General features: G+C 64.3%; 1 protein-coding gene across 1 annotated transcript; it reads left to right on the top strand.

Moving 5' to 3' along the window:
* Positions 1–10985: 10985 nt before the first annotated feature.
* Positions 10986–13294, top strand: DUSP9 (dual specificity phosphatase 9). The gene is made up of 3 exons (XM_062183962.1): positions 10986–11358; positions 12224–12679; positions 12969–13294. The coding sequence occupies exons 1-3, from the start codon at positions 10986–10988 to the stop codon at positions 13292–13294; spliced, it is 1155 nt and encodes a 384-aa protein (XP_062039946.1).
* Positions 13295–14105: the final 811 nt, after the last annotated feature.

Below are 14105 nucleotides of genomic sequence, written 5' to 3'. Positions count from 1 at the left end.
CTCGGTGAGGGAGACTACAGAGCACACTCAGTGCAAGCCCCGGGCTGCCTGGAGGGAGCATGACGCACAGCCCCTCCTGCCCCTGCGCGCTCTGGGACAGCTGCCCCAGGGGGCTTCCCGCAGGCCCTGGCCCAAGGATGCTGCAGGGATCGCTGGGGAGGGGTGGCCGGGGACCAGGACACAAAGGGATTTCTGCCCACAGACCCCAATTTCTGCAACCCTGACCCTGACCACAGACAAGGGGACCCTGGTCCCACCTCCCATGGCTCTGCCTTACCGCTGCTTCCTCGTTCAGGGAGGGGCAGGGGCCCGGGAGCCCTGAGCTGCTGGGAACCCCCCACTCGCCGCCAGGGGCCTCTCTGGGGAACTGCCAGGGCCAGGACCCTGGATGGGGACCCCCAGAGTAGCCCACTCTTATTCTTGGCCCCTATGGATGAATGGCAAGGGGGGGCACTCTTGCCTCACTCCCCAGGACTGAGCTTTCCCAGAGTGAAGCCCCAGCTGCACGCCCTCAGCCCGCGCTTGCACAGCCCTCTCCTCTTCTGCACCAGGCACAGGGAGGAGCTCGCAGTCCCCAGGGCCAGGGGAGGTGGGACCAGGGTCCCCTTATCTGTGGTCAGGGTCAGGGGCCCGGGAACCCTGAGCTGCTGGGAACTGCCACTCGCCATCCTGTCCCACCAACAGACAGAGCCGCACAGGCCTCCCTGGGGACCTCCAGGGTCAAGATCCTGGCTCTGGAACTCATCGATTCCTGGGGTGTGCACACATCGTGAGAACCCCATCCCACAGGCAGGCAGATGCAGAGCACTGCTGTGGTGCCTCTCCTGCCTGGAAGTCTCTGTCCTCATGGACGCGCCTGCGTGCCCGGGACGGCGGTAGTCTCGGTTAGCAGGATGCAGCCATCCTGTGTTGGATGCACCTAGCATGAGGAAGGAAGGATTCTGGGAGCCAGTGCAGGGGATAGAAGACCTCTCTCTCTCTCCCCCTCTCCCTCTCCCTCTCCCTCCCTCCCTCCCTCTCTGTGTGTTGCTCAGCCTTTCAAACAAGTAAAGTGCATCAATCTTTTTGAAAAAACAAAAACAATGAAAGAATAAACAGCCACGTAGGATGTCAGCGGGCTCGTGTTCCTCTGAGTACTAGAACAGAGGAATGACAAGGGACAGGCAGCACAGACCCCAGCAACGAGGACACAAAAGAACATTCAGAGGCCGAGCAGGGAGTCTCCAAGCCTTTGCTGTGGCTTCACTGGGTTCCTTGATGTTCCAGCCAGGACTAGGCCAGACGGAGGGACGCAGAGTGTGCACACAGATGCTGGCCTGCCACCAGCCCTGCCAGGCTGGGAGCTCAGCGGCTCCATTTTGGACCTCCAGGTGGTGGCCTCTGCATGGTTTGGGGGCGGGGAGAGGGACAGAAGGGCCAAGATCCTGGAGAAAGATCCACCGCTGCATGGTTTAACTTATAGGGAGCAGAGGGGCCCAGCCCCACCCACCTGAAAACCAGTGCTACAAGGAGGCCATGGTCCCCACAGCTCTGGCCAGCACCCAGGCTGTATTCCCAGGAGGCAAGCATGGCTGGTTGATGGACTGCATCGTACAACCATGTAAGCCCCAGCAGTGTGCGGTGCCAGGCAGAGGGCTGACAGAGAGTGCTCAGACCCCACTGACCCTAACGACGAAATGGCTCCAGGCACCCCGTGGGCGCTCACAAAAGGGCTACAGCTCTGAAGGCACAGTGACCCAGCCCAGCCCAGATGCCTGTGTGCACCACCCCAGCGGAGGGCACGGCCGGCACCTTTGTGTTTGCAACGGGATCCTCAGGCTTCATGGCCGCACTGGTGGGCAGGCCACATGGCTCTGGCTCTGCGACAGACAATCTACACGCCCCTCAGAAGGGGCTCTCAGGATGCAAAAGAGTCGCCACGTGGGAAGCAGGTAGGGAGGAGTGATAGCTACTCTCTAAATTTAGATAGGAAAAGTCCGCCATAGAGCTGGCAGATAGCGCGACCCTCCCTGGTGGCAAGGTCCTCCTGACGGGGTGGGGGATGGGGACACTCAAGGGTGGCCCAGGCCCTCTCTGCCCTGGGGGTTTTGTCCCTGTGAATGCACTCACAGCTTCCCAGAGCCCCTCTGAAAGCTCTGGTGGGGTGGGGGAGCGTGTCACCTGGCCTTGGCTCCTCCCTTGCTAGTTGCCGGATGCTGCCTGGGTCACCTGTCCATCTGTGCCTCAGTTTCCGCCTGGTACTGAGAGGGAGGAGTTCCTTGTCCACTCCTCCCAGCCAGCCACTGTTCTCATTGACCAAGGGGCCTGCCCAGGAGTCCTCCACACATGTAAGGAGGGCGGGCACATCCTCAAGTTTGCCAGCTACAACCAGCAGTGTTTCCAAGGGCGGATGGACTGGGTGTGTGGCAAGGACACCCTGGCCCGAGGCATCCTCCTGGAGGCCACCTAGCTCGGTCAGCTCCGAAATCCTGCCTGAAGGTAGCTCCTGATGCCCCCGCATTGCCACAGCTGCCTGCAGGGGCTTGGGACAGTGCTGGGTGCCAGAGGGGTGAGCCTTGGTCTACAGGCAGGGAAGAGCCAGTAGCAGGAAGGTTGGAGTACTAAGTACAAGTGACCGAGAGAGTAGGGGGCTCCGAAGAGTGAGGTGAGGAAAACCCATGGCCTCTCCAGGAGCCCCCCACCCCCCAACACACCCAAGCCTGCTGCCAGCCCCTGCCCGGGCCAGCTGGACCAGGGCTGCCTGCCTCCAACCTTACCCTGTTGCCGCTCATCAGCCGGCCCCGTGCCAAGGCACGTTCCTCGTGATGGGGACCCAGAAATATAGCCACAATACCAGCGGTCATTCAAGGCAGCCTTCGTTCTGCACCAGGTGGAGCAAAGGAGGGGCCCACAGCAGAGGGGATGGGTGACGAGAGCACCCAGGGTGCCTGACTGCCTTACGCAGCTGCCACGCTGCGGCTCGGAGAGGTCGAGAGGAGCAGACAGAGGCCACGCAGCGGGCTGCAGAGGCTTTGTAACCAGATGGTTGACCCTGATCCAGGGCCTCCCGGAATGGGTTTGCTAACAGCTCCCGAGAACCTGGCCCCCAGCCATCAGTGAGAGCACAGGGTAGACACCAGGGCCACGAGAGGGCCATTTTGTTTCAAATGTCTAGGCCCGGGGCTGCCATTGCGGTGCAGAGTGTTAAGCAGCTACTGGCCACACCAGCACCCCATATCAGAGCTCCGGTTCGAGTCCCAGCTGTTCTGCTGCCAATCCAGCTCCCTACTAACGTAAGGAGCCATCGGGGAGTGAACCAGCGGATGGAAGAGCTCTCTCTCCCTCTCTCTCTCTCTCTCTCTCCCTTGCTCTGTGTAACTCTGACTTTCAGATAAATAAATAAATAAATTGCTTTTGAAAACATAAAAGTAAAATGTAGAGGCATGGTCCTGGCAGAAGTGGCTGTGGGCACATAAGGCGCTTCTGCACCAGGCCGAAAATATGTTTCTGAAGGCAGGACGACCAGTAGCAAGATGCAGCGCCTGGAGAAAACGCCCGCCGGAGCCCTGCCAAGCCGGGCAGCGTGTGCAGCAGGACTGGCCGGAGGCCTCTTATCATGTCAGCAGACGGCTTTAGCTGCAGAACCCAGTGGTGGCCACGCCCCGGATGTGACGTAGACAAGCGGGACTCAGTGCTCCCAGCTGAGTATGAGCAGGCACAAGGGGAGCTGCTGTGAGGCCGCAGGAGGGCAAACTAGTCCGGGGAGGAAGCAGCAAAGGCGGAGCCCCAGGACAGATGGCCGTCCCCTGTCCCATGCCTCTCCCCAGAGCCTCACTCGCCTGGCCAGTGGCCCAGAGCTCTCCACCCCACACCCGACCACCTCGCTGGCCTCGCCACTGTGCCCGGGGCTGCTGATGCCTGAGGCTCATCGCAGAGTCTCAGAGCAGGCACCTTAGGGGCTCAGGAAGGCCTGAGGCCCCGGGCAGGAAACGAGATGGTCACTTCCCAAGGACTATCCCAAGGGCCAGGGGCAGGGAAGGAGCATCTCCTGGTGGCCTTGGCAAAGGCTGAGTGCCTGGGGGTCTGGGGACAGGTGCCGGGGCAGTGGCATGGACACAGGGCGAGGCCTGGAGCCCACCAGTCACCCCACCCGGAAATTTCCATCAGGGGCAACCAGACAGGACCTGGGCAGCTTTTGGAGATGTTCTCACTCAAGTCTCCTTCGAGAAAGTTCTACGTTTTTAGTCTCTAGCTCCCAAGCAGGGCACAGGCTGGAGGAAGGGGGAGGGGAACCAGGCCAGTGACTTGAGAGCTCCCAGGCATCTTTTACATTGTCCTCTTGGAGCCATGGGTGCGCCTGGTTGCCTGGAGAGCAGAGGCACTGTGGGAAGCCTGGAGGCAGCAGGATCCCATCCAAATGCTCCTCCCCCAGTCTTTTAGCCCTGAGTCACGAAAGCGCAGGATTGGGGGGCTGGGGGGGGACTCCAACCTTTCTAGAAACTCCTCTGAGTCAGTGGGGGGGGGGGGCAAGTGAGTGTCCAAGCCATGAACACAGCTGCCTACGTCCTCTCTCCAAACGGCAGGACCAGCCAGGGGTGAAAGCCAGCCCTCTCTTTTGTCCCCATGTATTTTCCCACTGGGGTAGGGAGCTGTGCTTCCGTCCTGGGCCGAGTTCTCAGGAGAGGTCCCAGAGCTTCAGAACAACCGGCAGTGCCAGCCGGCAGCTGTGACGGGGGGCACAAGCTCAGGTGGAGCTCCCTGCTGCGCTGGCCAGAGTCTGCAGTGCGCCCCTCCAAGGCCGGGCGCCAGAGCAGAGGCCCACAGGTGAAGGGCAGTGGCAACCAAAGGCCAGAGCAGGCATGCCGGGCTGTGGGCCACAGCACCCCGCCCTGGAGTGATAGGCGCAGCAAAGTTAGGGGAGCTCTTGGCGGTCACGTGGTCCCGCCTCCCGCCCCAGATGTGCAGACCAGGAGGCAGAGGCCAGGAGGTGGGACAGAGACGCAGGCGCCAGAGACAGAGCTGCCGCCGTCCTCTCTTCTCCAGGGGTAATGACTCAGGGAATTCAACGCCGCAGCAGACAGGAGCCCAGTGGCCAGGCCTCCCTTGGCTGCCCCTCATCCATGGAGCTGCTGGCATCCCAGCCCTGCCTGGACTCACCCTCTGCTGCTGTGCCCCGCGCTGAGAAGCCAGCTCTTAACGCCCGCCCGCAGCCTCCAGCTGCTTCTCTCTCACCGGCTATTGGCCGGGAGGTGCTGGGGCCTTCCCCTCCCCAACAGCGGGGAGCTGAGGCCTGGAACCCCATGGGTCTTCCGTGCCCCCACGCGGCTGACGCTCTAAGCTTCAGAACTCAGTCAGCTTGAACCCAGTCCCCCGGAACGCTACATTACTGCACAACCACGGGGAGACCCCTGCCTCAGTTTCCCTAGCTGTTCCTCAAGACGTCCAGAACCTACATAGATATAAATTAAGGTCCTTAATGGGAATGCTTGTGACCTTTGGTGCAGAGGAAAGCAAAAGGGACCTGGTGACAGCACCCCCAGCCGGCTGGCTCTCCACCCCTCCCCCAACGCCCTGGCTCCACCCTTTCCAGGCACTAAAGCTCAAATGCTATTACTATTAGCCAGAACTCACATATGACAATGACAGAAAACAGTGCAGAAGGACTTGGGGAGAAGGGAGAGGGGAGGGCACTGTGGGCCTGCTCCTCCACGTGCCCCTTGGCTTCTCCCAGCTAGAAGCACGGGTGCCAGTGTAGACTCCGCGGTGCCAGGCTCGCCACCACCATCACCAGTCAAGGCCCAGCCTAGGTCAGGGCTCTCTACCCCATTCCCGTGCCCTAAGCTCCAGGTCCCCAGCGGCGGAGACGCTGACGGGCGCTGGGGGCCGCGGCGCGCACTGGGCAGCACTGGCAGAGCGGGCAGAGGCTGGCAGGTGGGAGGAAGGCGGGCGGGGGCGTTGGAGGCGGACGGAGCCGCCAGGCCGACCGCCGCCCCTCCCCGCTCCCTCCCCGCGCGCTGCCGGCGACATTGCCCCTCCTGGGCAGGGGGCGGAGAAGACGGCGACGGGAGGGGAGGAGGCGGCGGCGGAGGCGGCGGCGGAGGCGGGATTTGGAGTTTCCCTCCGCAGCGGCGGCCCCTCCGCTCCAGGCGAGGCCGCCGCCCGGGGCTCCGGTGGCGTTCGGCAGTGGCGGTGGCGCTTCCCGCCGCCCGGGCTTCGGAAACTTCCTGGCCACGACGCGCGAAGCCCAACCCATCGGAGGTGAGCAGAGCCCAGGGCGCCTGGGGGCCCCTACCCCACCCCCACCCCACTCGGCCTGGCTGTCCCCCGACGTGCGCTCCTCTACCTTGTGCCCCTAAAGTCCAACCAGCGCACACCCCCCAGGGCCGACGCACGCGTCCCCGAGAGACCCATTCGCCGCACACCCCCACTCCCTGCCCGAGCAGCTCCCCGTGTTGCTTTACGCTCACACCGGCTGCACAATCGCGTGCACACCCAGCGCACCGCGGACCTGGGTCCCTGTAGTGCACACACGAGCATCCCGGACTCACTGCTCTCCGCTGTCCCCAACTCGTGCCAACACCGATCCCAGACGCTGCCACGCCCCATTCACACCCAGGCGCACACACGCTTCCAACGCATCCCTGCGACGTCTGCACTGCCATAGCTCCCCGAGCCGTGCCCACCATCCCAAACTCCACACATGCCCACTACAGACACCCCTCCCACGTCCCCAGCCCGCAGACGCGGCAGCCCACCCACCCAGGAGCCAAGTTCCAACACAAACCCACAGCCCAGCGGCCGACACTCCGCACTCCCCAGGCACACACCTTCAGCATCCCCAACACGCCCTCTCACACACCCCAACACGCGGGCACACCTGCTTGATTGCCCCGCCCCTATGGCCAATAGCCCTCGCCACCCCCCAGCACATCTCGAGTCCCTCCCACCACTCTCCCCCCACACCTGGCAAGCGGGCTCTAGAGGCTGCAGTATTTGGTGGCATCCCTGCCACGCACCTCTGGCTCTCTCCGGCAGCAGCTCAGCAGCCTGAGGTTCCCCGGTGCCTCCCTAAGCAGACCCCGACACTCCCCAGCGACCGGCTTGACCTCTTCCCCAGGAGATAAAGGCAACACTTGGGGCCCAGGTACAGTACTTAGATGTGGAGGCGACGGGCTGCGAGGGGGGTCAGAGACTGAGAGGCAGGCGGTCTGGCTGCGACCAAAGGGGCACAAAGTGCCTGGACAGCACGCAGTAGGTTGGTTCCGTGCGGGCTGGAGTCCGCGTGCACTGCTTGCATGCCCGTCTGCGTGGAGGCGGGGGCCAGGCTGTCTGCACGTGTGCCTGTGCGTGTCTGGGGAGGAGTGTGTGATCGGCAGGAGGAAAAGCCCCAGCAGCACCCTCCTGGGCTCCTTCAGGCAACAATTGGTTTCATTCATTCATGCCTTCTTTGTTAACGAGCATTTCTTCGTGAGTCTTTGGCGCGTGCCAGGCCCTGCACTGGGGGGCTGGGGCCGGCTGGGGGCCGGGCACACACCCGCTCCTGCCTTGGAGGAACTCCCAGTCCCACGAGGAGACCGAACAGGAAAAGCAGAGAGCCATCTCTCCGGCGGAAAGTGGATTCGGTGGAAGAAGACACCGGATTCGGCAGGAAGGCTGTCGCTGGGAGTTGTGTTCCTGGCCATGTGACCGGGCCGCGACAGCCGAAACCCTACCACTCGGCCCGGCGGGAACCGTGCACTGCTGGGGGTGGGGTAGGGGGGAGGCTGGGAAGGGGGAGGCGGGACGACGCTCTCCTGGGGCGCCCGGGGCCAAGAGAGCGCACGCGGCGCGCACGGGGCCTGCGAGCGGCGGCATCCCCGCAGCCTGCAGGGGGCGCCGGCCCTGTCGGGCGGAGGCCAGGGGCGCCCGGAGGGGTTGCGGCGGGCGCAGCGCCCACCCTGCAGCGAACGCGAGCGCGCGGCCTGGCTCCGCCCGCCAGAGGGGGCCAGGCAAGGCCCGGGCGCGCGGCGCTGTCTCCCGCAGCACCGCCCGCCCGGGAGCGGCCGCGGGGCGGGGCCGGCGCCCTGAGCAGGCGCTGCAGGGGACCTGAGGGGGGCGGGCCCGGCGAGGGACGGGGAGGGGGGCGGGGGGCTTGGCTGCGCTCAGCCCTGCAGTGCGGAGGTGGCAACAGGTTCCCATTTGTCCTGTTGCTGGCGCTGCGGGCGCTGCATTGACTTTGGAGCTTGCCTCCGCCGCGCTGCCCTCACTGGAGAAGGGTTTCCCCGGGCTGGAGAGCTGGGCGGCAAGGGTGTGAGCGAGGCGCTGGGGGTCACTCGAGGTGTGAGGAAACGGGGAGGTTGTCTCCCTCTCGCCCGCTTCAACTCCCCTCGCCTCCTCCAGGGAGCCCTCTCCCGAGAGCCCGCTTGGGCAAGTGGGAATCTCCCGTGTCTGCGCTGGGTGATCCTCCCTCCAGCCACACTGGCGTGTGTGGGGTGGGCGGTGCGTGTCTCTCCAGCTCCCTGCTGGCCTCCCTGCCACCCAGTAGTGCTGTAGTGGGTCTGGAGACAGCCCCAGGCTGGGTGCCTGTGGCCAGGTGGCAGCTAGGGTGTGAGGGACTGAGGTAAAAGATTGTCCCTGCCCTGGGAGCACACTGAGAAGGGGCGGGGGTGGGCAGTGGAGCACGGAGGAGGTATAGGGGCATCCTAGGGGCAGGGGCATGATGGAATGCGGCCAGCGATGAGCCCAGGGCCCCTAGTAGAGAGTGAGGGAGAGGGGCAAACCGGAGGCCCCTTAGAGGTGACCTGCTTTGTGGAACCTACTTTCTTCCCCTCAGCATTACCTCATGCATTTTCTCATCTCCCTCGCATGGTTCACGAGCCAAGTGTTTGCAACATACAGGTGGACTGCGCCTCATTGGAAATGTGTGCTTCGCGTTGCTCCCTTCTTAGGGAAATGTCTTGTGGCGCCGTCTTCGTGTGCGTAGCTCAGCTTTCCTTTGCTTAGTTCCTTAGGGCGGAACCCTCACAAGTAGCTCTTCCTGCATGTTGCCAGCTGAACTTCCAAACGGAGCACTCTGCTGGAAAAGTGGCCAGCGAGAGGGCGCAGCATGGTGATTTCCCAGCAACCTTGTGCCTTGTCCTTTTGAGTTGCTCTTTCTTCCATGCCCGAGGGTGAGCCCCCTCCCCAGGATGTTTTTTGCCCCGTGGCATTCCACCTTAATGCAGCGTGGAGCCTTTCCACCACGTGTCTCTCAGGGACTTAACCTTTTGGTCGGTTTTATCTTATCTGTTGTGCGTCTTCCTTCACCACTGGTATTTGTTTTTGTTGGGCTTCGGGCAGAGAAAGGACATGCAGGCAGAGGGGCTTTTCCTCCCCCTCCCCAGCCCCCTTCCCTTGTCTCGGCACGTATCCCATCTGAGATGTTCCTGCTTATGCTGGATCTGCCCTGTGCCCCGGGGAAGGATGGAGGCCCCCAGCCAGGGCTAAATGGTGTTCTGGCACACGGTGGGGCAGAGAGCAGGTTCGTGACCAGGGGCCCGGAGGCAGGGAGACTTTTGGAAGCTGTGACAGTGGCCTGGCCAAAAGTTGGTGAATGGGAGTGCATGCCAGTGCAGGACACAGGAAATCATGGATGTGAGAGAGATTTGAATAGAAACTGCCTCTTTCCAGATGGATCAGTCTGGGGGTGGGGGTGGGGAAGGGGGGGGAGTTTTACGTTTTAAGCAGAGGGAGGAGCTGGGTCAGTTTGTGGAGGAGCAGAGTACCCCAGAGTGCTGACAACCTGGAGCTGCTCCTGGGTGCTTTCAGCCAGATGTGTGTGAATGAAGCTCCCAGTGCCATCCCGTGCTGCTCCAAGGTGGTGGCTCTAATGAGCCCATTATACAGATCGGGCCACTGACGTCCATGCAGGAGCTATGATGGTCCGGAGTCACCACTGAGCTGGGTTGGAGGCAGCCTCTGGGCAGGGGCGCTGGGCTTTTGTCCTCACCCCCTCCCCCTGCCTCCAGGGACCAAGCTGGCGCCGGCCAGGGGAACTACAACTACTCCCCTACTGGGCCCCTGACCTGCCCTTGGCCTCTGCCCCGACCCTATCCCGCCTGAGTGGAAGGCTCAGCTCAGCCTGCCACTCGCGGGTCCCACCCGACTGATTTCGCTTACTTCGATTGGCTTGCTGGCCCCCCTAAGCCCGCCCCCGCCGCCCCGCCCCGCCCCAGCCCGCCCCTCTGAGCGGCTACTCCACGTCCGAAGGCAGCGGCTTCTAAGGTGGAAGCTCAGTCTTGCTGCCAGGAAGCGGCCGGCGCGCGAGCAGCGCGAGGCTGAACTTCCACGTGCGAGCCCGCTCCACCGCCCCGCCTCCTGCCGGCGCCGGGCCTGGCGACTCCTGGGCCAGGGACGGCACCCCGCGCCCCGCGGTGGCAGTGCTCTGGCTGGGACGTCCGTGCGCGGCCGCCTGCCGCGGGATCGCTCTCCAGGTCTCTCTCCTTTTGTTCTCTTCTGAGGGTGTGGGGGGCCCGGGCCAGGTCAACCCTGAGGGGGCTCGCGGAGGCCCCTCACCCGGTGGCACTTCTGTTCCCTGGTAGTGGGGTGGGGGGACCTTGACCCGCACCCCTTCGTAGGCACACAGCCCTAAAGTCGGAAGCTGGAACTGGAGGAGTGACCACCCCCAAGCCCCGGCCCCGCTCCCGGGCAGGCTGAGCGAGAGACGCGGAAAGTAGGTGTGAAGGGAGGTGCCTGTGGCCTCCCAGCGAGTGCCCCGAGGGCACCGTTAGACGCCCAGCCATCTCCTGGGTGCGCGCGCGGGGGGGGGGGGATGTGTGGCACCCCTCACCCTGTGGGAGCGGTGAGCAACTAAGGGGTGACCCTGAGGGACGGTGGGCGCCCGCCTTCGCGCGCCGGGCTTGCCTTCCCATCTCGACGCCCCCAGCCCGCGCACCGGGAGCGGCCAGGAGCGCAGACTGGCACTCATGCCACGCGTCTTCCCTCTGTATGCAGCGGCCCCGGACCGACGTGCAAGAAGCCTCAGGGCCATGGAGGGCTTAGGCCGCTCGTGCCTTTGGCTGCGCCAGGAGCTGGCGCCCCCGCGCCCGCGCCTGCTGCTCCTGGACTGCCGCAGCCGCGAGCTCTACGAGTCGGCTCGCATCGGCGGGGCGCTGAGCGTGGCCCTGCCCGCGCTGCTGCTGCGCCGCCTGCGGAGGGGGAGCCTGTCGGTGCGCGCGCTGCTGCCCGGGCCGCCGCTGCAGCCGCCTCCGCCAGCCCCGGTGCTGCTGTACGACCAGAGCGGGGGCCGGCGCCGGCGCGGGGAGGCCGACGGCGACGCAGAGGAGTGGGAAGCCGACTCGGTGCTGGGCACCCTGCTGCAGAAGCTGCGGGAGGAAGGCTACCTGGCCTACTACCTACAGGGTAGGTGCCGGACAAGAGGCGCCAGGCACGGGCCTGGGGGAAGGGGGAAGGGGGACGGGGGTGGGGGTGGGGACTGGGCCTGGGGAAGACCCTGCCTTCCCGGGGGATTCATAATTAATTTGACCTTGGCCAAGCCTCACCTGACAACCTGCCAGGCTGCTTTTGGGGGAGGGGAGCGCGAGCCTGACTTTGGGCAAGTCCCTTCACCCTTGGAAGCCCCGGTTTTCTGAGTCTGCGCAATTGATGCTTAAGAACAAAGTTCCTGGGGCAGGAACAGCGCAGGGGCAGCCCCGGGCTGGGAAAGGGGGGAGAGAAGCAGTAAAGGCAGCAGGAGCAGGGTGCCCGAGCTGCTGCTGCGCCAGTGGGTGGTCAGGGAAGGTGGCTGGGCTGTGTGAGGGACGTGTAAATAGAAGAAGTGTCAGGTTTCCAGCGCCGCCCCCCACCCCCCACCCCAGCCAGGGCCAGGGAGGGAACAGCGTTATCTGTAGATGCAGCGGGTGCTGGCTCCTTGGGACGGTGGAACGCTAGATTCTCTCCCGAGCGCCCCCCCCCCCAGCCCCCTTCATATCTCAGGCAGAGAACTTACACTGAAACCTTTCCTCTTTGCTGCTCGCTGCTTGGAAGTCCATCCGGGACTCCCATGGGGGTGGCAGGGACCCAAGCACTTGAGCTGTCACCCGCTGCTGCCTCCAGAGTGTGCGCTTTGCAGGATGCTGCCCACACAAGGACTGGCACCCAGGCACTGTGTCCAAGATGGGACGCAGGCATCTTACGCACCCCACCCCAAGCTGCTGACCTTTGCATTCCCCTTGGGGACACCTGCAAAGGGACAACTTCTGAGGCGCTCCCCTTCTCTCCCCCACAGGCGGCTTCAGCAGATTTCAGGCTGAGTGTCCTCACCTGTGTGAGAGCAGCCTCAATGGCCACGCGGGCTCAAGCGCAGCCTCCGTGCCCGGCCCAGTGCCCGTGGTGGGGCTGGGCAGCCTGTGCCTGACTTCCGACTGCTCCGATGGAGAATCCGAGGCTGACCGAGATGCCATGACCTGTGGCCTGGATTCGGAGGGCGCCACGCCCCCTCCCATGGGGTTGCTGCCATCCGTTCCCGTGCAGATCTTGCCCAACCTCTACCTGGGCACCGCCCGCGATTCGGCCAACTTGGAGAGCCTGGCCAAGCTGGGCATCCGCTACATCCTCAATGTCACCCCCAACCTCCCGAACCTGTTCGAGCAGAATGGGGACTTTCACTACAAGCAGATCCCCATCTCTGACCACTGGAGCCAGAACTTGTCCCAGTTCTTCCCGGAGGCCATTGCGTTCATTGGTGAGTGGGCCCTGCTCTCCCGATTCGAGCTTCGTGCCCCGCAGGCCTGCTCCCGGCCTGGCCCACTTCTTCCCCGCCTCCGGCACGTGAACTCCTTCCAGGGGGTGGGCAGAGCTCAGAGCAGCTCCAGAGGCTGCCGGCGAACCCTCCGGGACCCTTGAGGCCTGGTAGGCCTCCCTGGCTCTGAGGACAGAGGGAGTGACTTTGGGGCTTCCCCCCACCCCCAGCACCACGAAGCCCGTGCCCCACTCACCTGTCCTCGTTGTGTCCCCACCCCTGCCGCACCTAGATGAGGCCTTGTCCCAGAACTGCGGCGTGCTGGTTCACTGCCTGGCGGGGGTCAGCCGCTCCGTCACTGTCACCGTAGCATACCTCATGCAGAAGCTGCACCTCTCGCTCAACGACGCCTACGACCTGGTCAAGAGGAAGAAGTCCAACATCTCACCCAACTTCAACTTCATGGGCCAGCTGCTAGACTTCGAGCGCAGCCTGCGGCTGGAGGAGAGGCGCGCCCAGCAGGCGGGCAGCGGGGGGCACGAGTCCGCTGCCTCCGACCCGCCCTCCTTCTTCACCACGCCTACCAGCGACGGGGTCTTTGAGCTGGACCCCACATAAGGCCCTGCGGTGCTGCCGGGCTGGTCCCCACCCTGGCCCCCAACGGGTGCCCTGACCACTCGTGTGCTGGGGGGGAGGGCGAGAGGGGACTCAGCAGGGGGGGGGACTGGGGAGGGTTAGGGGAGGGAAGCGCTATACCTCACGCGGGTGGGGGGGGAGTGAAGAGAGGCGGGAGCGCAGCGGAGCGCTGCCCTGCCCGCTTGCAGCGACCATGGGGACCCTGTGAAATGTGCCTATGGGCCGGCCCCGGAGCCACAGAGCCACCGGCCCACCCCGCGCCGCTCTCAGTGGGACCACGCACCGCAGCCTGCCTCTCCCGCGACTGTTACTTTCTTCTCTGGGGGGTGGGGGTGGGGTTCCCTATCGGAGAGATTATTGCACACACTGCTGCCTGTTCCCTGGGCCCAGTCCCTAGGTGCTCAATCAGCTGAACTGGGCCCTGGGCCTCCCCGCCACTTCCCCCATTCAGGAAGAGTGGGTGCCACCTTGTTTGCCAAGGGACCTGCTCCCAGGCCCGTCCCTGTCCCCAGACGGCCGTGTGTGTGTGTGCGTGTGTGTGTGTGCGCACACGCGTGTGGGCGGGAGCTGTTCACTCTGTAATCACCTCCCTGTTCTGCGAGGACATGGGGCTGGGACAGCGCCGCGCGGGGGGGAGGGGGGGGCGCGGGACCGGGAGCCACTGGGCGGGTTCCTGGCCGCACATCTGGCACCCTGACTGGTTTTTTTCTCTTCCCCCACATGTCTTGACAGCATCACTGGGGCTCTTTGTGACTGAGGGTGGTCAAATGCCACTGCAGGAGATGGGGTCTCC

Source organism: Lepus europaeus, chromosome X (genome assembly GCF_033115175.1).
Source record: "Lepus europaeus isolate LE1 chromosome X, mLepTim1.pri, whole genome shotgun sequence".
Lineage (NCBI taxonomy): Eukaryota > Metazoa > Chordata > Mammalia > Lagomorpha > Leporidae > Lepus > Lepus europaeus.
This window is presented reverse-complemented; position numbering and strand designations above follow the sequence as displayed.

Coding starts and splice junctions, on each gene's coding strand:
- DUSP9 (XM_062183962.1), top strand. CDS start 10,986: ATGGAGGGCTTAGGCCGCTCGTGCCTTTGGCTGCGCCAGGAGCTGGCG. Junction 11,359..12,223: donor CCTGGCCTACTACCTACAGG/GTAGGTGCCGGA, acceptor TCTCCCCCACAG/GCGGCTTCAGCAGATTTCAG. Junction 12,680..12,968: donor GGAGGCCATTGCGTTCATTG/GTGAGTGGGCCC, acceptor TGCCGCACCTAG/ATGAGGCCTTGTCCCAGAAC.